We start from the raw sequence: 26,456 nt of genomic DNA on the forward strand, positions 1-26,456 counted from the left end.
AGTTTATTATGTTTCTTCATTTGTTATGATTAGTTTACTTGTTTGCTATTTACTTTGCAATTAGTTTGGATAGCTTGTTCCTACAAATAATTGAAAATATCTTTTGGAGTTTATATCTCAATTTTAAAAAGGTTTGGCTAAGTTTAGAATTGATTTAAGGAGAAATGCTGCGTGAAACTATATTGGGTTTGTATTAAAGTTGTATTAGATATGCTTTATAATTATATTAAAATTATATTAAAATCATGGCCAATACATCCTACATTTATAATACATATTGCAATTTCACTCCCTTTAGATGATATCAACAAAAATAATTTAGGTACACACTTATAATATATACAGAATACATTTTTAATACATATTACAAACATCACTTACTTTCTTAGTGATATAAACCCAAAATAATTATAAGACACATATAATACATGTTTTATTCATGAATAATACAAGTTTAATTCGATTTATAGATTGGTGTCTTTTCTTTTGTTAGTTATGTTATCATTCATTCTTAATTTTCTCTTCTAATTCGACTTTAATATCATGTAATACAATTTTAAAGAAAATTTAAATTTATTCATTTGTTTAATACTTGTGTAATACAATTTTAATTTATTTTCCAATTTATTGATTGATTTGTTATGATTGAATTACTTATAAAATTCATTGTTGATATAAATTCATTCAGTTTAGAGATCATAGAATGTCTTTCGTTTGCTACATTTTGCATTCATATTTAATTCTATTCTAATTCAACTTTAATATTTGTGAAATTCATTTATAATGTAAGTTTAATTCATTTTGTAACTTATGAAGTTTATTCATTTGTTATAATTAGATTACTTGCCTAATTAATTACTTTTTATACAATGCTTTTAGTCTAAGAATCATTAAGTACTCTATGAAAGAAAACAGAGAGAAACAAAAAAAAGCAAGAGAAACAGAAACAGAAAAACAAGAGGAAAAAAAAAAGCAACGGAGAAAAGAAAGAAAAAAAGAAGAGAAAGAACAAAAGGGAGAAAGAGCGTGAAAGAGAGATAAAAGTAAAATAAAAAAGGCACGAAAGAAAAGGGAGAATGAGGCGAGAGAGAAAGACAAATCATGAAATATATAAAATTGCTATATATTGCTACAAATGATAATAATTAAAGAGTATATTAAAATAAGTAATTATTTTTTAAAAGAAATTCACTTTAAGTAATTAATCCAAAAAATACTTATTCGAAAAAGGACATTTTTGACCCATATTAATAAAAGTATGGCCATTTTGAAACCAAACAATAAACAAATGACATTTTTGTTCCTTCTACATGGCTGAGTGAATTTTTTATCCTTATCCCTAAAAATAATGAGGACTTTCACCTACTAAAAAAAAGGTATTTTTCCCATTGTTAAAATTAAAATATAGATGCGGAACATTGCATAGACATTAAAATGAATCATCCAAATTCCCTGCCATCCTGATTTATGAGATCGAACACCTAATTGATGGCAATGACTAGAGGAAAAATATTGATGAATCCACTATCTATGATTGAGAGCAAAAACGTCTGCCGAGATGGATATTCTACATTGGAACCCCTCTACATACAAGTACAAAGAACACGAAAACTCCCAGCACTTGACCATTATTACAAGATGATGTGAACAAAAAGGAGACTGCAAATCGAACACATCATCTGACAATCAAAACATCATTATGGTCGAAACTGAGTTTGAACAGAATATTTTTTTGTGAAATGACATCAATATATGTGTATGGTTAAGAAGAAAATCCATGGACACGTACGTGTACATAACAATTTCAGCTTTCAACAATTCTTTGAAGGATCTTTTTAGCCTGAGCAAGGCTGTCCATGTGACCAACTTCCGAAACCCATATATTCTGCATGGGAAGCATTACCATATCCAGCTCAGTCAAATGAGTCTCCAGCTGCCTGATAGCGTCTGAATTCATCAAACTGCCAACAACCGTCTGCCACAAAAAGCACATCTTAAATTTACCCTTCAAAATGAGAATAAGATCAGACCCAGTACATAGTAGCTTGCGAGATTACAGGAATTGGCTGACAGGTTGACAAAAGCAAAAGACAATAGATGAAAGTTAAGTCAAGAGCACCATGGTACAATGTATATATACATCTGCATACATGTATATGTATAAAAGACACATTACACACATACATACATACATAGATACATACATTCCATAGGAATGTATTAGTATCTATAGGCATATATTCATACTAGTATAATTCCATACAATAAGATGAGATGTCATAATATATGCGACTGCTTAGTGCAAATGAAACTTACCACAAGGGTGTTGCAGCAAGCTTTGAGGATGAGGGACTGAAAGAAATCTCGATCCAAACTACTTATTATCTTCTCAGACTGGGACGAAAAAACAAGATCTTGACATGTTGAATCAAACGTGGAGGCATGGTTTCTCACTGTGACCGTGCCATGCCGCTTCATTATACTCCTTAAACTGCTACATGCTTGCTTTTTCCTGGTCTTCCTTGACTTCTTGCATGTTTCAGCATAGGCTTCACCCCTAAGTTCTTCATCATATAACCCCAGAAAAACTGCTGCCCTCTCCCAACTAGCCCAGCAACAGCATGATGATGAACCGTCATCTGTACAAGCATAGAGAATAATCATGGACCACTAGCATAGCTTGAGAGCTGAACAGGGAACTTTTCAGAGATTAGGACAAGATCTAACTAACTGCTTCAAGTGAGCTTTTCCCAGTAGCAAAAGAAACCTCATTTACTATGGGGGAAAAAGGACAACAGTACAAATCTATGATGATTACAACTATGCCTCAGTCCCACACAAGTTGAGGCAATCACTGCATAAAAATTCTAAATATAAACACCTGGTAGTCTTCTTAAAAAATATCTAAAAAGAACTTGGTTGTTCTATAAATTTAAAGATAAATTCCACATGACTGTAAAAGTGAAGGAAGAATTAGAAAATGGCACGTTAAAATAAAGTAGAGCTCTTTAATATATCAAACGCTCTGAAACATTTAAATTCAGAAACATACCAAGGATAAAACCAGCAAGTGGAATGTCAATCGCAAATGAATTAGGTTTAGACTCAGTTCTTGACAGAAGGTCTTTGTTTTTTGTGTTGTCCTCCAGGACGAGAACATAAATAGCCACAACCTGATATTAAATGAGCCAAAAAAAAAAGGATGTCCTATGAGAAGAGAAGTACAACAAGTGCCTAGAAAATGTTTAGACAAAATACTATGGATGTCCCTAATCTTTTGAGTATTCATTCCTGTCATCCTGTGACCTCGTGTATTGTCAACTAATTTCGCCTCAGACGAGCACTTCTGTCACCCTTATAGGAAGGCCTTTAAAAGCTTTTCAATTATGTCGAACACCCAGGTCTCAGGATCAAACACACTTTTTAAAATAGCAAGCACTCAGTCAATTACTTTCTATTTTATAACAATGTATACTACAGTTAGTAAAGAAGATAACAGCTTCTTCTCTTTCTATCAGCATTTAAAAGTGTCAACCTAAAGAGACTACTTAACCCAAGAAAATCTAAGATTGTTGGCCACAGGAAGAAATCAACAAAACAAGGAATAGAGAAGATGAAGCACATGTGGAAGCTTTCAATATGCAATATTAGGTATGTGTCTTGTTCATTACCATTTCCATTCTCTTTTTTTGATTCAGAATTGTTGCGTTTTCTTTTCCATTTGGTTGGTATTCCCAAAGGGTTCAAGTTGTGCACTGTCAGTGGACAAAAATTTTACAGTATCAGGTAAATTTACCTGCTAATTGATATTGCAGGTTTGCCCTTTCTTTCCATACTTCTTTTTCCTTTTTCTAAAATTAATATAAACCCTCCATCTCTCCTCCAAACCCTCCCTCCATGGTCTCTTTCTTTGATTGTCCTTCTAATCCCATATTCCTCTGATCTTCTTCATGTGATAAAAATACCTAATGCAATATAAGATTTTGATGCCAATGTTCTATGTGATATCTAAGGGTTCAAATGCTTCTCAAGTAAAAAATAACATTGAAAATCATCTTAAACATCATACAATAAACCCTTCAAGTTGAAGATTCTCCAGATCGAAGGTCAACAATGGTTAAGCTGTTGACGATAAAGTTCACAGTATTTGAGATGTTGAAGAGTTACTCGACCTTAAATTCCAGTCCTTCATTGTTTGATTTTTAGACTTATTATGATGAATAAATTCCGAAAAATATGGCAGACATTAGAATTTGATTTATGTTAGAAAGGGAAATCAATGTGATATCTGTCAAAAAAGAAAGAACTGATTTGAATAGAGTACAACTAGGACCCTACAGGTCTTTTGTTTTACCTAGATCCAAATTTTATAAAACTACCATGTTTATCTTTTCATTTACTGATAGCATAAAAAGCATTGTATACTGACTGTGCACAGACCTTAAACTCAATCTCAAACTCAAATGATATTACATGAAATAAAACAAAAGAAGAAACAATGGTTCTTATTCAGAATGTCCAATTGAATATGGAGCAGACTATGCAAAAGTGTTGGAAGGTTTATTTAACTTTTCAAAATAGGCATGATAAAATAGATAAGACACCTTAACTTTGGCTCAACTGGCATGAACACCCCAACTGTGAAAATGCACATTTAGACACCTTTACTTGGTTTAAGTTGGCTCCATAACATTCCAACTTTGAGAATTCACCACCTTAAAAGTGACTAGATGTGCATTTCCAAAGTTAAGGTGTTCGCGAGACACAACTGTTTCAGATTGAAGTACCTTGATGGTCACATGAAAGTTGGGGTGTTCAATTGTCAGTGGAGGCCAAGTTAAAAGTGTCTTTTATTCTAGATATAAACTGGTTCCATAATATATTTAGGGCCAAAACAAATATTGATTTCCTAGCAGGAATTTAAAGAAGTGACTAGAAGAGAAGAATTTGAAAGTTGTTAGGGTAGTGAATAAGTTGTTCTAGAGGTTACATGTTTTCTTTTGCAACAAGATCAGAAACGCCATATTTTAACCCAGCTAATATCTGCATAAGAACTGTGGTTACCCTGCAATGGAACTCCACTTGTTGAGTCTCTAAACAGCTTACTGTATCAGCAATCAGAGATGCAGTATTAGCATAGAATGGAGAACCACCATCCAAGTCCAAAGCAGCAGATTTGTAGGTGTGTGCATCAACACTGTCATCATTTATCAAACTTGATGGGTTGATAACAATGAAGGATGTAGGTATCAACATAAAGTTGTCCTGCGCACTGGAAAAAGAACTGCTAGGTAAATAGCATAAATGCTACTCCATGTTAAAAAAAGAATATTCATATATTATTAATGCACCAATAATGTCATGGCTCCAGGCATGCATAATGTGCACTGTAGTATCAAAAGAAGCAATCTTTGTCAAACAGTGCCGTAAAAAAGGACTAGTGATTATTTATGTTGTTTTTACTGTATATTTTGTCAAACATAGAAAAATCTGTTAATGGAGCATATAATACTTGATAATGCAGGATATGTAGAAACTTATAGGTCAGAAATATTAAAATGTTTCAGAATCTTCTCTAGATATTAATCTTCCTTTCATGTGTCAAATATGCACTCACATGACAAAGCTAATTTAGTGAAAAGCAATAATAGCACCTAGCAATTGCAAGAGAAAATTGTAACTATAATCTACAAAATACTTCATAGTTTTTGCTAGAATAGAATAGGTATACACAATCCTACACAGAATAGGAATAGTTTATAATCTCCTCTTAGGTCGGGAATTGTATTGTAATGTCTATAAATAGCGTTCTCTATGTAATAATTAAAACAACAATTCAATAATATTCTTCTCTAATATTTCTCACATGGTCTCAGAGCAATTGTCAGAAAAAAAAAAATTGCACTGTGCAGTTTTTTCCGGTAACCTAGGCTGTCCGGGTAATTAATATTTTCCGTCACTATTTATAAAAATTAACACCACCACTAGATGCGGAACTTCAGGGCGACCAAAACCCAGTCATCCCCGCCGGAAACCAGTGCCACACGCGCCGCCGGAAGAATTTCTCCGGTGAATTGTTAAATCCATGCGTAGGCGCGTGACACCTGTTCCGGCCAGTTTCTCGATAATTGTTTTTTCTATCTGGGTCGCCTCTTCATTCCGAGGCTGACCATATAATTTTTCCCGATTCCGACCAATATTTGGCGATCAGATCTACTTTTCCAGCAAGAACCTATTTTTTCTAGATTTTGACAAAAAAAAAGTTTTTTTGGCTGCTCATTAAAGTTTTTTATTATTATTATCATTATGTTGTGGATGCGTTGGAAGTTAATTTAAGTATTTAATTATTTATTTAGTAGCTTATTTATTATTCTAGAATAAGATTTATATTTCATAGTTTTATAACGATTAGGTTAAGTTATAGTTATTAGATTGAGATAGGATTTAGGTCTTCTACTTTCATAAGAATTAGATTTTCTATTAATGTAATAAGTCTCCTATTTAAAGGGGCTTTTGATGAATAAATTATTAAGTCATATTTAAGTAAAACGTAAGAGATCGGAGTTCTCTCTTCCATTAAACTCTAAGGTTTCAGGCTCCCTTTAATGAGCTGAAGTTAATACAAAAATAGGTCAATCTAGTAATTCGAACAAAGGCAAGGGAAAGTCGAAGTCAATTGATTTAGATTTTCCACTTCATGGTCCTGTGACTCGATCTCTCTCTAAGAATCCTACCAATTTGGTATCAGAGCCTAACAAGATGAGCAATGAGATCAGTTCCAAATTTCGCGATGAGATCAATTCCAGGTTTCAAGAAGAACGTGCGATTATAGAACACTAATGGACTCTAAACTTGCAGCTATGGAACAACGTCTCGGTGAAAGAATTGTTCAAGTCATTCAAGAACAAATTTCTAGCCTGGGAATTGGCTCTACAAAACCAGTAGTCCATGGGGTAGAATCAAGTAATGCCCTGACAATTGAGAAATCAACAAATTCGACTCCTAGAGACAATACACAGTGACCTATTCAACCAACTGTTCATAATCGTCAAACTAGTGGTAATTCCAATTTGACAATACCAAGCTATACAAGGGTGGATTTTCCTAATTATGATGGAACCAACGACCCACTAATTTGGGTATATCGTTGTGAGCAGTTTTTTGAAAATCAACATACAGCAGATGCAGAAAAGATTAGAGTGGCTGGATTTCACATGTTGGGAGAAGCACAATTATGGCATTATTAGCTTACGAGCAATGGGGCCAATGAGCTTGGAAGACTTCCAAAAACAATGTTTCCAACGATTTGGACCTCCTGAAAGCAACAACCCAGTTGGTGAATTGCTCACGCTTCGACAAAATAGTAGAATTGAAATTTATCAACGTCGGTTTCAAGAAAAGTTGGCTAGGGGTGATGAGCTTATTCCAAAACACTTGCACGTGGCAATATTTATGGCAGGGTTGGATGATTCAATCAAATTGGACGTCCAATTGCTAAAACCACCTAACTTATCAACGGCTATGAGTGTAGCCAGCCAGGGCTTTAGAGCAAAAACAACAACTGCAAAAAGGGCAGCAGTCCCAGATAAGTCTTGGCAGCACAGTAAACTTGGCAAAATTTGCTACGAGTTCAGTCGATTCATTTAATACCAAGACCCGCAACCAGAACCCTTTGGTCAAGCAATTAACTCGTGCAGAAATGGCAGAGAGAAGAACTAAAATTATGCTATAACTATGACGAAATATATTCAGGTCGGTCACCAGTGCAAACGACTTTTTAGACTGGGATTGGATGATTCAGCAGACAATATTCCAGAAGTTCCGGATGATTGCATTTAAATTCGAGCTTGAGGACAAGCTATTTTTACGTAAGAAGGGGGTAATGATGTTGATGTGTTGAAAGTTAATTTAAGTATTCAATTATTTATTTAGTAGCTTATTCATTATTCTAGAATAGGGTTTACATTTCATAGTTTTATAAGAATTAGGTTAAGTTATAGTTATTACTTTCGAATAGGATTTAGGTCTCCTACTTTCATCAGAATTAGATTTTCTATTAATGTAATAAGACTCCTATTTATAAGGGCTTTTGATCAATTCCAGGTTTCAAAAAGAACGTGTGATTACAGAAACACTAATGGACTCTAAACTTGCAGCTACGGAACGACGTCTCTATGAAAGAATTGTCCAAGTTATTCAAGATCAATTTTCTAGCCTGGGAATTGGCTCTACAAAACCAGTAGTCCATGGGGAGAATCAAGTAATGCCCAGACAATTGGTAAATCAACAAACTAGTGGTAATTCCAATTCAATATACCAAGTTATGCAAAGATGAATTTTCCTACTTTAATGGTATCAACAACCCATTAATTTGAGCACATCGTTGTGAACAATTTCTTGAGCGATTTGGACCTCATAAAAATGGCAACTTGATGGGCGAAACAGTCAAGCTTCAGCAAATTTATAGTAGTGAAATTTATCAATGTCAACTTCAAGATAGGGCTGGAATTGGATAATTGAGCTTAAGGACAAGCTCTTCCAACGTAAGAGGGGGTAATGTTAGGGATGCGTTGGAAGTCAGTAATTTAAGTATTTAATTATTTCTTTAGTAACATTATTTATTATTCTAGAATAGGGTTTATATTTCATAGTTTAATAAGGATTACGTTAAGTTATAACTATTAGTTTGGTATAGGATTTAGGTCTCTTACTTTCATAAGACTTAGATTTCCTATTGATGTAATAAGACAACTATTTGAAGGGGCTTTTGATGAATAAATTAGCAAGTAATAACTCAAAAAAATCAAGAGATCACAATTCTCTCTTCTTCTTTTTTTTTTTTTGAGAATGATAACGTTTTTTCCTATTCATCCACAGGTATACTACATCAAAGTAGCCCCCTCCAAAAGTATTACAAACTAGATCGACTCTATTTGTGCTTTTTGTCACAAATACTCTATAACATCAAAAAGTTTTTCTGCATGTACTAAAACTTTCTGTTTACACCAAAAACAATAAAGAGTTATACAATTCATCTTAAAATTCTGCAAATTGTTCTTCTTGCCCTCAAAACATCTTTGGTTCCTTTCTTTCCACATTGCCCACCATATACTGGGACAATCCTCCATCTCTCCTCCTTAATTGTAGTATTGCCTATATTGATCCAGCAATTTAGGAGTTGTGCTATGTTTCTTGGTTTCACCCAAGTGATCTTCCTAAGGCTGCTAAATATTCTCCATAATTGATATGTCCATTTGCAATGCAGAAAGAGATGATTGACTGTCTTTGCCTGTTCCTCACACAAATAGCATCTTGAGCATAGTTGGAGCTTCCTCTTCTTTATATTTTCTTGTGTCAGCACTGCTTCCTTTGTTAGTAACCATGTGAAGCAGTTTACCTTGTATGGGATTTTAGGTTTCCATACCATGACCAGAGGTCCTATCTATCATTTGCTGATCCTCCACACAACCTTGTCTTCTTCCCTAGTCAGATTACTAAATTGTGCCATTGTATCATGGAAAGCCACTGTATTCCCCATCCCCCAATCATTTAAATTCCTCCGAAGATGTAAGTTCCACCCCTGTCCTATCCACATTTCAGCCATAGTTGCATTGTGTTGCAAGCTCAGTGGATATAAGTCTGAGAATAATTTTTTCAGGGTTCTTTGGGCTATCCATCTGTCCTCCCAAAATGACACCTTCATTCCATTACCCACCTGGAATCTGATTCTAGAACGAAACAGAGGCCAAAGATTTCTTATTGATCTCCAGATACCACATTCATATGGTGTACTTAATCTGTCATCCACCTATTCTCCATTTCATATTTTGCCCTAATCACCTCTCTCCATAGCATATTCTCTCCTGTCATAAACTTCTAAAGCCATTTCAACGTTAGGCTTTTGTTTTGTTTCTTCATGTTCCTAATCCCCAGTCCCCACTCTTTCTTGTTTTTTTATGACCTCTTCCCACTTGACTAGATGAAATTTCTTGTCTTCATTTCCCTGCCAAAAAATATTTCTTCTCAAAGCATCTATCCTCTGTATGACCTTGTCTGGGAACACAGACATCATATAAGCAGGTATTGCATCTAGCACACTATTAGCCATGGTTAATCTACCTCCCCTAGATAGATATTGGTTTTTCCAATTGGTTAGCTTCCAGATCCCTATTGATTTGCTCTTTCCCCCCAACAGCATACTTAGGCATATTGTTAGTAGTTCCCCTACTCTACCACCCGAAACCCTTGCCAGACTCTCCACCCGAGCCACTTCATTTATGGGATAAATGGAACTCTTCCCCCAGTTGATATGAAAATCAGAGATTGCTTCAAAGATGATGAATATTACTCCTAGGATCAACATTTGCCCCGTCATAGCTTCACAAAAAATGAGAGTATCATCTGCATATTGCAGATGGGTAATCTCTAAGCCATTTTGTGCACTGTTGTTTACCTTAAAGCCCCTTATCCAACTCTTCATCTTTGTTGTGTGAATTAGGTTACTCAAACCTTCCATGGCTAAGATGAATAAAAAGGGTGATAGGGGTCACCTTGTCTCAGTCCCCTTTGGGATGGAAAGAAACCACTAGGAGTTCTATTAACTAAAATAGCTTCTAATGAATTCTAAGGTTTCAGCCTCCCTTTAACAAGTGGATTTATATATCGCCCTTTGAATTGATTCTTCCCTAAATATTCATATCATTGATGCACAACTATGTAGTGTCCTATGGCAATTTATTGATTTCAAGTTGATGCCCAAGTTTCATCCATTCCAAACATGTTATTCAGTTTGGGAAAAGGCTCGTGCTGTATACACTAATGACATATCTCGATTCTATGATGTGATATCGCGTATGATCAACTTAAAGGGAAAAGAATCAGATATGTCCACCTACTTGGGACAAGTATGGCAGTCATGGAGGAATATGAAACATTGATGCCAATCACCACGGACGTGCAAAAACAACAAGTGCATAGACAAACATTGTTTCTAGTTCTTACGGTTGCTAGACTTCCTACTGACCATGATTCAGCGTATGATCAGATTTTAGTTATTCCTACAATTCCTAACATTGATGAATTATCCTCTTGTCTACTTCCACTTGTCACGCCTCCTAGCCACAAAGTAGTTTCATCACCGAACATTGATTCATCTGCTCTCGCATCTCAAACCATAGAAAAACGAGCATATCCATCTATGGAGACTCGACGAGGAGGTCATCTTGGAAAACCTCAATGCAAGTGTAGTTATTGTCACAAGTCTGGACACACTCGTGACTCGCTTTATCCTTTTGTAATGATAGAAAACATCATGCCTACTAGGAAGCCTGTCTGGCATGGGGATTTGCTTGAGTGGGACATAGATAGCCTCTTTGGCTTTATGAGGGCATATGTGGTATGCTATGTCTTAATTTGCATGGTCCACCACCCAATTATGATCCTGTTCTAAAGGAATATAATGAGTTCCTTCGTAATCGTGCAAGTAAGAAGACATCTCCACACGAATCATTTGTTGCTCCGCTTGACCGACCATCCCATAATGCTCATATTGCTCAATTAGAGTATAATGAGTTTCTTCAATATCGAGCAAGTAAGCAAACGTCTCCACAAGTAGCTTCGGTTGTTCAACATGATGTTGTTGCGAGAAATTAATTTGCTTGTGTGTCATAGTCTAATACTCATGGATCATGGATTATGGACTCGGGCGATTCTGATCATATTTATGGTAACAAATCACTTTTGTTGGATATTGTTTATTCAATCTCTTCATGCTATTACTTTAGCTGATAATTTGGTCAATGGGATACAAACAAAACCAAAAGGGGTTGGGAAAGCCACACCTCTGTCTTTTGTCACTTTATACTCTTTTCTTTATGTCCCTGGTTCTCCTTTTAATCTAGCATCTGTTAGTCGTTTGACACGCCCTACATTTGTAGCATAACCTTTTCTGATGATTTTTTCTCATGCAGGACCGTCGTACGGGACAGACGATTGGCACAGGACATGAATCACAAGGCCTTTAAGTATCTTACCTCTTTAAATTCCTTCACAACATGCTCCATTACAAATCCTCCGGACCTCAATCACAAACGTGATGGTGCCTAGTTTATCCAAATTAGATTGCGAGTCCTGTCAACTTGGGAAACACAGTCGTGCCACATTTTCACCTGGTATTGAGGGTCGTTCAGAGTCTATTTTTTCATTAGTTCATTTTGATAATTGGGCTCCTAGTAGAATCAGTTCCACCTTAGGATTTCGTTGTATTGTTAGCTTCATTGATGATTATTCGAGATGTACTTGGGTTTTCTTAATAAATGATGTTATTTTCTATATTCAAAAGCCTATTTGCTAAAATACAAAATCAGTTTGGTGTTTCTATTCATACTTTTGTAGTGATAATGCCTTAAGAATACTTATCATCTCAATTTCAAAAGTTCGTCTCACAAAGGAATTATTCATCAATCATCTTGTCCATACACTCCTCAACAAAATGGTGTAGCAGAAAGAAAGAATAGGCATCTCATTGAGACTGCTCGTACTCTCCTCATTGAATCACTTGTTTTGCTTCGTTTTGGGGGCGATGCAGTCCTTTCATCTTGTTATTAAATTAATATAGTGCCTGCGTCTTCTATTCAAAATCACATTCCATATTGTATCCTCAGTCACATCTCTATTCTATCCCTCCTCGTGTATTTGGGAGCACATGCTTTGTTCATAACTTAGCCCAATGAAAAGATAAATAGCCTCTCGTGCTCTTAAATGTGTCTTTCTTGGTTAACCTCGAGTTCAAAAAGGGTATCGTTGCTATTCACATGATCTCCGCCAATATCTTATGTCTGCCGATGTAACCTTCTTTGAATCAACCTTACTACACGTTTTCTGATCATCCAGATGTGTCTGAAGTCTTGCCTCCTTGTACCGACTTTCAAGGGACCTACGGTTACTCTCCATTTCCAGTTGCAGTGCCACCAATCCTAACTTATCACTGGCGTCCACGTCCAACAATAGTCTCAAATGATTTATGTCATGCGTCGAACCCTCTGCTCCCACATTATACTTTCTTGAGTTATCATCGTTTATCTTCACCTCATTATGCCTTTGTATAATCTTTTGTCCTCTATTTCCATCCCTAAGACTAATGGAGAAGCTCTTTCTCATTCTGGATAGAGGCAGGCTATGATTGATGAGATGACTACTTTACATTTGAGTGGTACTTTGAGAGCTTTGTGTCTCTTTTCCTTCAGGTAAGTCTACTATTGGTTCTTGTTGGGTTTATGCAGTCAAAATTGGTCCAGATGGTCAAGTCGGTCAGCTTAAGGCTTGCCTTGTTGCCAACCAAAGGGTATACTCATTTATTTGGGCTAGATTATAGTGACACTTCTACTCATGTGGCCAAAATAGCATCAGTTCATCTTTTTCTATCTATGGTTGTCATTCGTCGTCGGCCTCTTCATCAGTTTGACATTAAAAATGTCTTTCTGCATGGTGATCTTGAGGAAGAAGTATATATGGAGCAACCACTTGGTTTTGTTGCTCAGGGGAGTCTAGAAGCCTCGTATGTCGATTGCGTCGGTCACATTATGGTTTGAAATTGTCCCCTCGATCTTGGTTCAGAAAGTTCAGCACAGTAATTCAGGAGTTTGGCATGGCTGGCAATGGAGCTGATCACTTTGTGTTCTATCGACGTTCCTCACCAAATATGTGTATTTACTTGGTGGTTTGTGTTGATGATATCATTATCACCGACAATGATCAAGTCGGTATCGCTAATTTGAAGCAGTATCGCTTTTAGCATTTCCAAACAAAAAGACCTCGGCAGACTAAAGTATTTCCTAGGTATTGATGTTGCTTAGTCTAGATCATGTATTGTTATTTCTCAACGCAGGTATGCTTTAGACATTCTTGAGGAGACGGGAATGATGTAAACCTATTGACACTTATGGATCCGGATGTTAAAACTCCCCAGGACAGGGGAACAACTTAGTAATCCTGAAAGGTATATACGGTTGGGTGGAAAGTTTAATTATCTTACGGTGACTAGACCAGACATCTCTTTTGCTGTGAGTGTCGTAAGTCGATTTATGACTTCTTGTGATAGGGATGCAATTTTTCAAATTCTGCGATATATAAAGTCAGCTCCTTGTAAAACACTACTCTTTGAGGATCAAGGCCATGAGCATATCACAAGTTATACAGACGTTGATTGGGAAAGATCACCCTGTGATAGACGTTCCACATCCGAATATTGTGTTTTAGTAGGAGGAAATTTGGTGTCATGGAAGAGTAAGAAACAAAGTGTGGTTGCTCGATCTAGTGCAGAAGCAGAATATCGAGCAATGGTTGTAGCAACTTGCAAGCTAGTTTGGATCAAACAATTGCTTGGAGAAATGAAGTTTGGAGAAACCGGTCATATGGAACTTGTGTAAGATAATCAAGCTGCCCTTCATATCGCATCAAATTTTGTGTTTCATGAGAGGACTAAACACATTGAGACTGATTATCACTTTGTAAGAGAAAAGATACTCTTAGGAGAATTGTTACTAAATTTGTGAAGTCAAATGATCAACTTGCTGATATCTTCACCAAGTCCCTCATCGGTCCTCATATTAATTACATTTGTAACAAACTAAGTACATATAATTTGTATGCACCAGCTTGAGGAGGAATGTTAGAATATAATAGATATACTAAATCCTACACAAAAAAGTTTCCAGTCTCCTATTTGGTAAGGAATTGTATTGCAGTGTCTATAATAATATTCTTCCCCAATATTTCTTCCAGTTTTCACCTAAAATGTATCCACATGTTAAAAGGCAGAAGTGCAGGAGGTGACCCGTTGAGCTTTAAGAGCTGCTAAAATATACTGAAATTGCTAAAATATACTGAAATTGCATACCTGAGGGCAAGTACCCTGTGAAATGATGCAGTGACGCCTCGTCCAAATCCAGCAGGGTAAACGGGTTTATTTGCAGAGCCAAAAATCATGACCTAGCCAATCAATAACCGTCTTAAGGTAACGAAAATGTTTTCTAACAAGAAAGAGGCAAAATCATAACATAATAAGTTCAGAAGATGAAAAGTAAAAAGAAGATACCATCTTATGGTCCATTAAAACGTGGACACATATACTGATAGTTCCTTCTAAGAATAGTGACGGACAAACACCACAAATGCTCTCGCACCTCAAATGTGCGGCATATGATTTTCCATCTGAACAATGAACAGCCTTGATTTGCCCATGAATAGATGTTAGGTTTCCCTCTGGCAAATTATGATCAGAGGGGCAGATGTTGGTCATTTCTCCAAATGGAATAAGAGGCTCGAGAGAACAGTTCTCCAACAACACCAAGTTAACATTAAATAAGTTTGTGACATCAGATGGCATATATAAGTTGACATCTGAAGAGATATCATTGCTTCCATTAGGCAAAGAGTTTGGAATTTGAAACTGATGATAGCCTTCTGGAAGATCATTATTGTGACTTAAAAAGGAACCGGACTGTTGAAGCAAGCAGGATACATCAAAATTTTGGTGAACATTAGCAGATGAAAAAGAAATGCTCCAAATGTAGGTTCCCGAATTCACAACTATTGCATCAGTACCAAACATATCTTCTTTCTGATGGTTTATAAGGTAATGACCACCAATTTTTAACCTCTGCAACATCAATGAACAAAAGTTGTGTTTATGTTGTTTAACTTAAATTGTATGTCATAAATATGCCAGACATCAGAACAAATAGGAATGAGATGGCATACCTCATAAACAGATAAAGCTTCAGACTTAAATTCCAGCAATGCCCTTCTCACTTGTGGTTTGGAGCAAGACCCCATATCTGTTCTGGTGTTTGTGTGGTGCAACATACCAAGGAAAGGATAATTAACACAGTTTCCCGTCACAAGACACGGGATCTCCTCTGGACAGCATGCGTAAGCAGGGTGGCTGGAGCTGTAACTCGGTTCATTTCCAGTATCATTGAATGCAGATGTCAAAGCGTCATTAGACAGTTGATCAGGCTTTTGTCTTTTGCATGCAATGAGCTTTCCAATTTCCATTCTATTAAAAAATTTCATTGGTTGCTTCAATTGGTCTATCAAAGGCTCTTCAATACAGGTATCTATGTTGTTGCCAGCAATAAGTAAATCCCAAGGCAAAATTAAGGCCTCAGCAAATGTGCTTGATGTATTTGAAGCATGTTGACTTCCTTGAAACTGATGCTAACATATAACAGACTGATTATTTTTGTTGTCTCAAACTAGTAAGACGAGCACTATTTTTTGCAAGACACATACCTTTTGCAGAATAGGGAATTTGTGCATCAACTGAAGTAGATGATACTTTCCACGTCCAACTTTCGGAAAGTCAACTTGTGAATGTGCAGAGGTAGTAAAATGATGTACAGGATTTAGGTTCCTCAGGTTGTAGTACAAAAGCAGTGGCCTGTTCATCTCTCTCACAAGTGGAGCATTCACAAAAATACTTCTACACGTGAAAGGTTCATTTTGGAGTAAATCCACATGACCCAACTTCATGGGTATGTCTTCCATAATTGCCAAAAAATTTCTGACCTGAGAGAGAAATTAATTTGTGGGAAAGAAAAATGAAAATAAATAGTGGATGAAACAATTTCTACCACATAGCATTTATAGTGTTGGGCCACAAATGATCAGGAAATGAGAAGCACCAAATGAAAGAAGATTAATGTTGCATGAAACCTCATATATGTTATTGATATTCAAACTTGATGGAAGATCTGGTATGATAACATCAATGCTTCCAGTTGCATCAACAAGCAACATCCTTCCAGACGATTGTGAGACCTGGCTGAATGAAAAATTATGATGATAATATTTGGTAAGTTTATAAGAAATATGAAGTCGGAAATAAAGATACTTTAGAGTTTAGATATCAAATACCCAAAATTGATGATAACGGCATGGACAGCATACATCATAGAGCTTTAGAGGAGCTTATGGACACCAAATAAAGACATATACTGTGTTGAAGGTTCATCAAAGTGAAGAGAAAAAAGAGGTCATGTGTTCAAATGGCCATCTCATAAATTCAAGAACTAACAAAAGAAAGACAACCAAACGAGGCCCTTATCTCATTATGCGTAAAATTGTAAAGAAAGTGACTTCTTTATTTCCTTAGTGTAATAGTAGTCATTTGTCATTTGGAAGACTTAGTATGTTGAATGTTTGAAGTTGAAGTTGAATACTCTCGAATTCTAGTTGCTAGCTTTAGTGCTTAGTGTAATTCCCTAAAGGAATTAGTGGGTGATCAGTGGTTAACTCTTAGAATTGATATTTAGCTTCTTTTGGTTTGATTAATCGAAGGGTTACCCATTTGTGGTTCTTAGTTTCCTTTGATTTTCCTTGCTTGGGTTTAATTTAGGTTGTTGAACTCAATTGGTATGTGAGGGTTTTAGCCCCTTGTTAGCTTGAATCTTAATCGATATCCTTTTTATTTCCTTTCCTTGTTTGATTATCATCAGTTAAAAAAGTAGGAAGCTACAATCATGTTAAACTTCTTGTAGCCTCTTCTGTGTACAAAGAATGATGCTAGTAAATGAGGTTTCAATTTATACAGATTAATCCAATAAAACTACTTTTCTTTTACTATGGTCATAAATTAAGAGGTCACCAATAGGCAATAGTTAGGAAATCTACCTACCACATAATGTCATAATAGGCTCCTAAGTTCTGGCAAATATATCATTGAAAACACAAAAAAGGAAGTACAAATAAAAAATTCAGACCTTTAAGATTCCAAGCAAAGAAACACCTATGTCTTCACTGTGAATGGCTTTCCTTATAGACAGCACATACTGTCTGCCATCACAAGATATGGAGTTGCTCTCCTTTTGAGTACCCATGATACCAAAATCAGTGTCCTGATGGCAAATCATTTTCATCCACGTGCCCTCCCAAGAATTAATTAAATTAGCGATAGGTGCAACCTGAAATTGATTGAACAATGATTATTATATTTTATGTAGCTTTGTTTTGATTTCTAGAAAATTAAAGCAGTGTCTCCAACCCCAAACCCCAGAAAGGAAGACCTTCAGATAATGAAAATTTCATAAAATCTGCGAACTTACCAACTTCAAAGAAACAGAACTTCTTTCCCTGCCACACGCACATCTATCATGCTTGACAAATTCCATGAACACCCCATGCTGCCAAACAAAAAAATATTAACAAATGAGTACAGTACGAAGACTCAATTTATATGCTCACCCAATGATAACACACTTGCCCGAATTTGGAAGACTGAAGGGGGTAAATATGAAGTTGCATATGTCTGAGCCAATCCTTTCCTCTGGCAACACCTTGCAATTGCGCACATCAGCTAAAAACAGTTTTGTATGACACTGGGCACAAAGAAAAGATATTAAGATAATACAGAGACTAATAGCTTGTTTGGCCAAGCTTCAAAAATCAGCTTATTTTAACATAAAAAAGTACTGTTTCCAAAAAGCAGACTGTGTTTGGCCAATAAATTCCAAAAACACTTTCAAGCAGCAACTAGTGTTCGGCCAAGCTTTTCAAAGAGCTTCTGAGTGCATATTTCTCAAAAGTGCTTTTCAAAAAAGTACTTTCTAAGGAAAAGCTACTTTTTTTTTTTACATATTGCAAAACAGCTTCTAATACTATCCAGAAACGCATATTTCTCCCAAATGCTTGGTCAAACACCTAACCCTTCTAAACTAAGCACTTTTGGCCTCCAAAAGCTTGGCCAAATAGGCTATAAGTTCTAATGTATATCTCTGGTAAGGCAAGCAACTTACATTTGTTGATCCCAAGATCTCTTTCTCAGATAAGATCCCAGAGAACTTTCTCCTTAAACAGATGATGACAAGTAATACCCTGAAAGCAAATGAAAAGACCATCATATCAATGATAATATTAAAACAGACACAAAATCATTTTGATGATTGTTACTCTTGCTTTACTACCATAGCCGGGCAACAAACACCAAGGAGTCAATGAACTTCGCAAGAAGACTCTCACAGCAGGTCACTGTATAACACCTGTGAGCCCCACAAATATTGAACAGGTGAATAAAATTAATACGCAGGTACGGTGGAATCATTTACGAGGAGTTCTTAGGAGACTTAACCCGGCCTCCAGCAAGGAGAAACATTCCACAGAAATGCTAGTTTTAACACAAGAGCCGAGTATAAGTGTCTTTGTCCATGAAAATTTTGGATTTACAACATGAACGTTTTTCACTGATACCTGAACAAAAAGGTACCCATTAAGAGACTAAACAAATGACAAAAATCTTTAATTTTCTTATCAAAGTAAAAATTACATTTTACCATTTTAGAAAACATACCATTGCGCCAACTCTCACACTATGTGGAACGGAAAGATGCTGATCAGTTAACAATAGCAACAGTTCATTATCCAACTCAACAATCATACCCCTCATGTAAATTCCTGTCACAGTTCCTGTATAACTAACAAGTTCTCCTTTTCCTCTCACATCAGTCTCCCTAAGGGGGAGGGGCAACTTAGGAATATGCATCAAAGAATTATCCACAACTACATACATCAATTGAGACACTTTTTTTCCCACAAATACAAGTCTCTTCTTCAATCCCGATATTGAAACATTTCTCTTTATCAGTCTTGAAAGAACTGGATGCCAAGAAGAAGCAGAGCCACAAAAGTATACAATCTCAAGTTTGTTATAACAATGATCATTTGAATTCCGCATATCGAATCTTATATTATATTTAGAATTACACAATTTACAGCCACAAACTAAAATATTAACGAGGAACCCCCGAAGATTCTCAGTAGTATCAGCTGTGGAGCCAACTCTGCATGGAACTACCGAAAGTATAGAAAAAGTATCCGAAGATGCAGAAGTAGAATCAAGAAAAGCCCAGCGAATAATTTCTAAGAATCCACCACCATTAGCATTAGCATTAGCATTACAGTTGAAGGGTATGAAATTCCAACCTAAAATTTGAACCTTTTTGTTAATCATAGAGGGATTAAACCCAAGAATGTCACAACAAATAGTGTCATAGCCATCAGAGAAACGAAAACAATTGCAGTTGAGAGGTGAATCGTGTCCATCTCCATGAGGAGGTAGAAAAAGGATTCCAGTAAGAAGAGTTGGGTAGTTAAGGGATTTGAGTATTTTGTGGGAACACAGTGTGGGAGTGGTGAGGGAGGGTAAAAACTGGGGTGATGGAATTCTCGGACAAGGACTGGAAATGAGTGACCATGCGCCGGTGCGAGGACGACATTCACGGACTAGCTCCGCGATTGTTAGGGATTTCGCGCTTCCTTCCCCCATCTTTTCATTTGCTTTCGTTCACATTTTGTTTTCCCTTATATATATAAAATAATATTAATATATAAATCAACAACAATTCCGGGTATATATATACTAGATAATTGAAGGCTCGTTTATACGCTTAATATAATCAATTATCTTTTTAATTTTAATTTAAAAGTTTACCTAAATTCATATATTATTTTATTATAGTTTCTTAAATTTTCTACCATTGAAAAAAATTACAAAAATTCCCTCTCAGCTACATTTCTATCCTCTGTATACATCACTATCTCATCTCGGATACATCTCTATCCTTTCTCGGATATATCTTTATCCCCTCTTGAATTCATCTTTACTCTCTCTTGGATACATCTCTCTCCTTTCAGATACACCTATATTCCCTCTCGAATACATTTCTCCCTTTCTCGAATTCATCTACAAGATATGTGTCTGCAAGTTTTCTGAATAGTATCACGATCGATGTTTCCGCATTTCTACTTATGAATCTATGAATTTTTTCTATGGTTTGTTTTAAACCACGAATTTTAAAAGTGATTTTTTTAAAAAAAAATACTTCATGATAAGTCAAATAAACATTACATAAATCAAAATGGAGTGAGTACAAACTTTAGATCAATTTTATATTTATGAAATTTAAGTTTTTTTTTTTAACTATTTTACCTTTTAACAAAATTTAAAATGAAAATACTAAAGTTTCTTCACAATTATTTTATAGTATTTTTTTATCAATATTCAGTCGATAATATCAAAATTGTAATAAAAATAAGGTAATAAAGTACCTTAATTTTGAAATAAAGTATTGATATCAATTGAGAAAACATTTATTTTTAAGTTGTAAAGCATTCATAATCTAATATTTAATATGCTCCTTACTCTCGACGAATGATACTAATTTATCATAATATAAGATTGTAAGAAGTAAAAATCAAAATTAAAAAGTACAACTCACTATTACATGAAGGTGTTAATTGTCATTCGTTAGAGATATATCATATGTTAATTGTTATAATGAAACAACATAAAAATTATAAGAGATAATCTATTTATAGTTGAAAATTTTTATTTATGAAAAATGGAGTACAAATTATATATTTAAATACGGAAAAGGGCCTAAAATACTCTAGAAGTATTGAAAATGGTACAAAATTACCCTTCATCCACCTATTGGCTTCAAAGTGCTCTTTTCATCCACATATTGACTCTAAAATACCCTTGTCATCCACCTCTGGGTTCAAAATTGACTACTTTTTTAATTGTTTTAAAATTAAACTCTTTAAATATTTTTTAAAATACTTGGCGTTCAACTATTGGTTATAATTTTAATTTATTAATATAATTTATAAACCAACCCACTACTCATTCATTACTAACTAAACCTCACCCAATTAATAATTCAATTATAATATCAAAATCATCATAAACACTACTAAAACACAATAAAATTATAGAATCCTGAAAATGACATCCAAAATTATTCGAGTCTGAATCGAAGTCCCAATTAAATTTAGGTCGAGCCACTTATTTAGGAGGACACTTTCTTTCAAAATTGAATTAGAAATTTATGATTAAAGGTAAAGAAGTAATGCATCTCGAATTAATTCATGCACTTTTTTGAAATATAATTTTATAAATATTTATGATTTGTTTTAAAACCTTTAATATATTATTTTGAAAAAAAAGTTACCTATGCAGTAACATCACGTAATTGAGACGTAAGAATAATTAAGATGAACATAGTCAGACTTTTAAGTTTATCGGTGATTTTTATTTAGCCACTTGAATGTATGATAATTTATTTCTATAGCTATTTTCGCCTCAAATTTTTAAAAACACTCAATTGGCAGTAGCTTGCATTAATAATGTGACGGGTTTATTAATTTAGAGGGGTTTAATTAGCAATGGGTGGGTAGTGGATTGATTTATAAATTATACTAATAAGTTAAATTATGACAAATAGTTGAGCGCCACGTATTTTAAAAAATATTTAAATAGTTTAAATATAAAATCGTTAAATAAGTTGCTAGTTTTGAACCAAAAGGTGGATGACAAGGGTATTTTGAACCCAATAGGTGGGTGTGAAGGGTATTTTGGAGCCAATAAATGGATGAAGGGTAATTTTGTATCATTTTCAATACTTTGAGGGTTTTAAGCCCTTTTCCGATTTAAATATGTTTATGTCATATACATATTAGTACAAAGAAATTTCACACTATAAATTTATTTAATTATTTTAATATGTAATTTATTTTATTATGAAAATTTACAAATTTGATGTTTTATGAAAAATTGGTATGAAGATTTTTATATGCCCTCATAGTAAGTAGTTTTTTACTTTATAATATAGAGAAAGATTAGTTAAAATAAGTTTATCAAGTCAATTAACCATATTAGTTATAATATATTAATATAATTTTTTTTTTAGAAAAACATCACATAAATTAATATTGTAGGTCTTAACAAATCATTAATTTCGAATTACATTTAGACCTATAAAATCATGAGTATGTTGTAAAAACAAAATTTTATACTATATAGAAAATAAATCTATAAGAAGTGTAATATCTCGTTAAAATAGACTAATTATTAGTCTATATTCAAAAAATTTAAGAAAAAAGTGTGATTGAAAATGTGGGTCCATATTAAATGTCACATCTTAGGATAAGATAAAAATGACATTTAGGAAAATATATTTGATTGTTTGGTCATTACAAATCTATTATCACTTTCTTGATATCATCATACAGAAACAAACATTCTAAATTTTTTATGAATTGACATATTTACCCTTAGTCGTCCTCAGCTTGGCTCTTCTATTAAATAATAATAATAATATTGGGAGAGTATTCAACCAGAGTGTCTTGAGAAAATTGAATAAAATGAGTGTTTTGTTTTGTTTTGGTGACACTTTGATCAAGAAAAGGTCTAACCCACTTTAAAATGTAATTAATTTAATCTGCCAAAAGATTAATACTTTCTAATCTTTTATAAAAACAATATATTTTTCAACTATTTTAATTCTATTCAAACCATTTTTTTAAAAAAAGTAAAAGAAGATAGAATTTTCTCTTCTTCTTCTCTCCATTGTTCTTCCCTTCTTCTTCTTCCTTAGAAAATCTTACTATAAACAAATGTTCTCCTCATTATCTTCCTCCTCATCTGGCATCGTCTCTCTCTTTTTCTGAACTGAAGGTTGTGTTCGACTTAAATATCTATCTATCTATCTATCTATCTATCTATCTATCTATCTATCTATCGATCTATCGATCTATCGATCTATCGATCTATCGATCTATCTATCTATCTATCTATCTATCGATCTATCTATCTATCGATTTATCTATCTATCGATCCATCCATCTATCCATCCATCCATCTATCCATCCATCCATCCATCTATCTATCCATCCATCCATCTATCTATCTATCTATCTATCCATCTATCCATCTATCCATCTATCTATCTATCCATCCATCCATCCATCTATCCATCCATCCATCCATCTAGCTATCCATCTAGCTATCCATCTAGCTATCTACCTAGCTATCTACCTACCTACCTACCTACCTACCTACCTACCGACCTACTTACTTAGCTACCTATCTACCTAACTAACTACCTACCTAACTACCTACCTACCGACCTACCTAACTACCTACCTAACTACCTACCTACCGACCGACCTACCTACCGACCTACCTATATCACATATTCATGTGTTCCCTTTATTGGTTATTACTCCCCTTGTGTTAGACTATAATATAACCTCATAAGATGTCCACTTGCTTTATTGTACATTTTATATTTACTTACTTGGAATATGTATCCGTATTTAAGTTGAATCTGTCCACATTCTTCCTTGGTTCCACATTCATGTATACCTTGTCTTTGACATTAGTTAGTGAGTATTTCGCTATCATATAAAGTTCAAATCTCTTGGCTGAAAGTTAAATGTCTTCACTTGATATGTGCTTCAATTTGAGATGTCAAAATGCTTACTGAGTCATCGAAGCTCCTAAGTATTACATTGGTGTCACATTTGCTTCCCACGTCATTGTCATTATCGTAAGTCCATATTTGTATGTCTTTTAGTACTGGTCCATAGTTCCAAATCTCAATAATGATTTTGATCACCAAAACTACAATCTCAAAAGCATTATGATTATCCAAAGAACAATCTCAAAAGAGTTATGAACATCAAACAACAATCTCAAAGGTCATCCTCTCTTACCACTGATCACCTGGTCATTTGTATCATATGTCTAAATATTATAATGCACGGAAAATTAAAGAATGTAACATACACAATTCCACAAGTATAAACAAAGATGGTCTTTAATCCTTATCAATTGATATTTGGTTTTTCTTGAGCTCTCATTTCACTTATGGTTTTATTATGCCTCACATATTCAGTACATTTGTTCATATTGACATATTGGGACGCTGGATTTCATGCTGCAGGTACAAGTACTCAACTAGTAGATCTCCCTAATAGAAAGCACATTATACTTAACGGCTGTGGGTGAGCTCCAGGTTGATTCATGGCTTTGCCTAGTCTTTACTATGCGTATTTTCATAGTGGTACCGTCATGGATTCCAGTAGAGGCTTTGTAGACATTGTAAAGCTATCACTTGTAATCATACTTTCACTTATCACTTATATTGGTTCAGCTAGTCAACATGTGTTGTATATGAAGCTTCTCATCAGTAACTCTATCTGCATCGTGTTTAATTTTTCATCATAGGTCACTTGTAAAGCATGTGTTCATATGGTACTTGTCTGCCTCACCTAGGGGGTGTGACAGAAGTAACAAAATCATCCTAAATATCAATATACCACTACTATTATTTTTCAAAATATACATTGACAATGCTAGTGTTTTTCTTGAAAAACGAGGATAAAAATTGTTGACATAATCAAAGGGTTGAGTATACCCGTTGAACTACCTTGGCACAAATTGTAATGGAATCATTCTAAATATCGATATACCACTACTAATTTTCATTTTGTTTCTTTATTTCCTCTCATCTCTCTTGTTTCTCCATATCATCCTTCACAAATTCAGTTGTTCGATATTTTCTACAACATTGGTATAATTTATTGCAATATTTTCTACAATAGTAGTTTCAGCACATCGTCGTTGCCCTCACTCCAAATTTATCATTGATATCTTCTAAGGTAAAATTTAAAATAATATTTTTTAATGGTTAATCACTTATTTTCTTGTAAGCTGGTTGGTTTGGTTGGTTGTTATTCCTTTTGAAATATTATGTGGTTTCAAAAAGTTTCAATTTGTAGTTGGTTGGTTAGGATTTAGGAAGAATTTTGTGGTTTGTTGGTTGGTTCATGTTTAGTATTAAATCATATTTGGGATTATATGAGGCGTTATATGTTGTTGTGTTTGGTTGTTGTCATTTTTTAAGAAATAGTTGATTTTGTGGTTGCAGATACAAATACGTCTTATGTCAAAAGAAATATTATAGTTACAATTGAAATAACTGACACAAAAATTGTAACGCCCCTAAAACTTAACTAGGTGAAACTAGATCCTAACACATGTTTCATGAGATTTAAAGTCCTAAAATGGCTTATAATAGTGTTTTAAGGCAGTTTCTAAAGTTTGGTTGAGTTTAGAGGTCAAACGTCGAAGAACGTCCGAGAAGTTCGAAAGATATCCTTGAGACGTGCTTGTGTGTTCTAGTGTGTCTTGGCATGTTCTACGTGTTCGTTTTGGTTAAAATTGATGTGATAGGTTCCTAACATCTATACGAGTGTATTTGGGTTGGAAAGTACGGGAGAAATTCCCCAAGGACCAACCTAAGGGTCCTTGAGGAAGACCCAATCTTGGGTTCAAGACTTCCAAATCAGTCCCAACCAACGAGGCTAATCAACAGATCGTAGGTCCATTGACGCCCCATCGATTGGGGTGTAGGTTGAAACTTAGACTAGGGAGCTTAAGCTCCCAATTTTTTAGCCTCTGAACTAAACCACGGACCAGAAGGAAGGTTCGTTGGTGGGTCTACAGGGCGTATATGTGGCCGTCGATTGTAGACCTGCAGTTTTCTGCAGGGTCTCGGCCAAAGGAAAGGTATCATGGGTATTTCACATGGTGTTCTAAAATTTATTTGGGCGGT

At 34.8% G+C, this 26,456-nt stretch overlaps 1 protein-coding gene and 1 long non-coding RNA gene across 9 annotated transcripts; one reads left to right on the top strand and one right to left on the bottom strand.

The window, feature by feature from the left end:
* Window positions 1–1,512: 1,512 nt before the first annotated feature.
* Window positions 1,513–20,374, bottom strand: LOC101257187 (CST complex subunit CTC1-like). 8 transcript variants are annotated; one of them, XR_011210637.1, is made up of 16 exons: window positions 19,346–20,374; window positions 19,127–19,245; window positions 18,963–19,037; window positions 18,795–18,873; window positions 18,263–18,325; window positions 18,105–18,182; window positions 17,763–17,963; window positions 16,717–16,821; window positions 16,294–16,569; window positions 15,760–16,218; window positions 15,095–15,658; window positions 14,897–14,988; window positions 4,991–5,272; window positions 3,053–3,173; window positions 2,317–2,639; window positions 1,513–1,975 (listed from the first exon to the last, which is right to left on the bottom strand). XR_011210637.1 is itself a non-coding variant. In XM_069286756.1 (16 exons), exons 1-16 carry the CDS (start codon window positions 20,318–20,320, stop codon window positions 1,805–1,807), a joined length of 3,903 nt encoding a protein of 1,300 aa, XP_069142857.1. In that variant the 5' UTR covers window positions 20,321–20,374; the 3' UTR covers window positions 1,513–1,804. The 8 variants fall into 8 exon arrangements, 4 of the variants coding, with proteins under 4 accessions (XP_069142857.1, XP_069142855.1, XP_069142856.1 ...); XR_011210638.1 differs by having other exon boundaries at window positions 1,513–2,005; XM_069286756.1 differs by having other exon boundaries at window positions 5,065–5,272; window positions 15,760–16,212.
* A 3,277-nt stretch (window positions 20,375–23,651) lies between these two features.
* Window positions 23,652–25,179, top strand: LOC138337582 (uncharacterized). The gene is made up of 2 exons (XR_011210877.1): window positions 23,652–24,386; window positions 24,783–25,179. It is a non-coding gene; the product is annotated as an uncharacterized lncRNA (long non-coding RNA).
* The last annotated feature ends 1,277 nt before the right edge of the window (window positions 25,180–26,456 follow it).

This window comes from Solanum lycopersicum, chromosome 7 (assembly GCF_036512215.1).
Source record: "Solanum lycopersicum chromosome 7, SLM_r2.1".
Classification (NCBI taxonomy): domain Eukaryota; kingdom Viridiplantae; phylum Streptophyta; class Magnoliopsida; order Solanales; family Solanaceae; genus Solanum; species Solanum lycopersicum.

Coding starts and splice junctions, on each gene's coding strand:
- LOC101257187 (XM_069286753.1), bottom strand. CDS start 20,320: ATGGGGGAAGGAAGCGCGAAATCCCTAACAATCGCGGAGCTAGTCCGT. Junction 19,038..19,126: donor TTCTCCTTGCTGGAGGCCGG/GTTAAGTCTCCT, acceptor TGGGGCTCACAG/GTGTTATACAGTGACCTGCT. Junction 2,640..3,052: donor ACTTGCTGGTTTTATCCTTG/GTATGTTTCTGA, acceptor ATGCTTGTACAG/ATGACGGTTCATCATCATGC.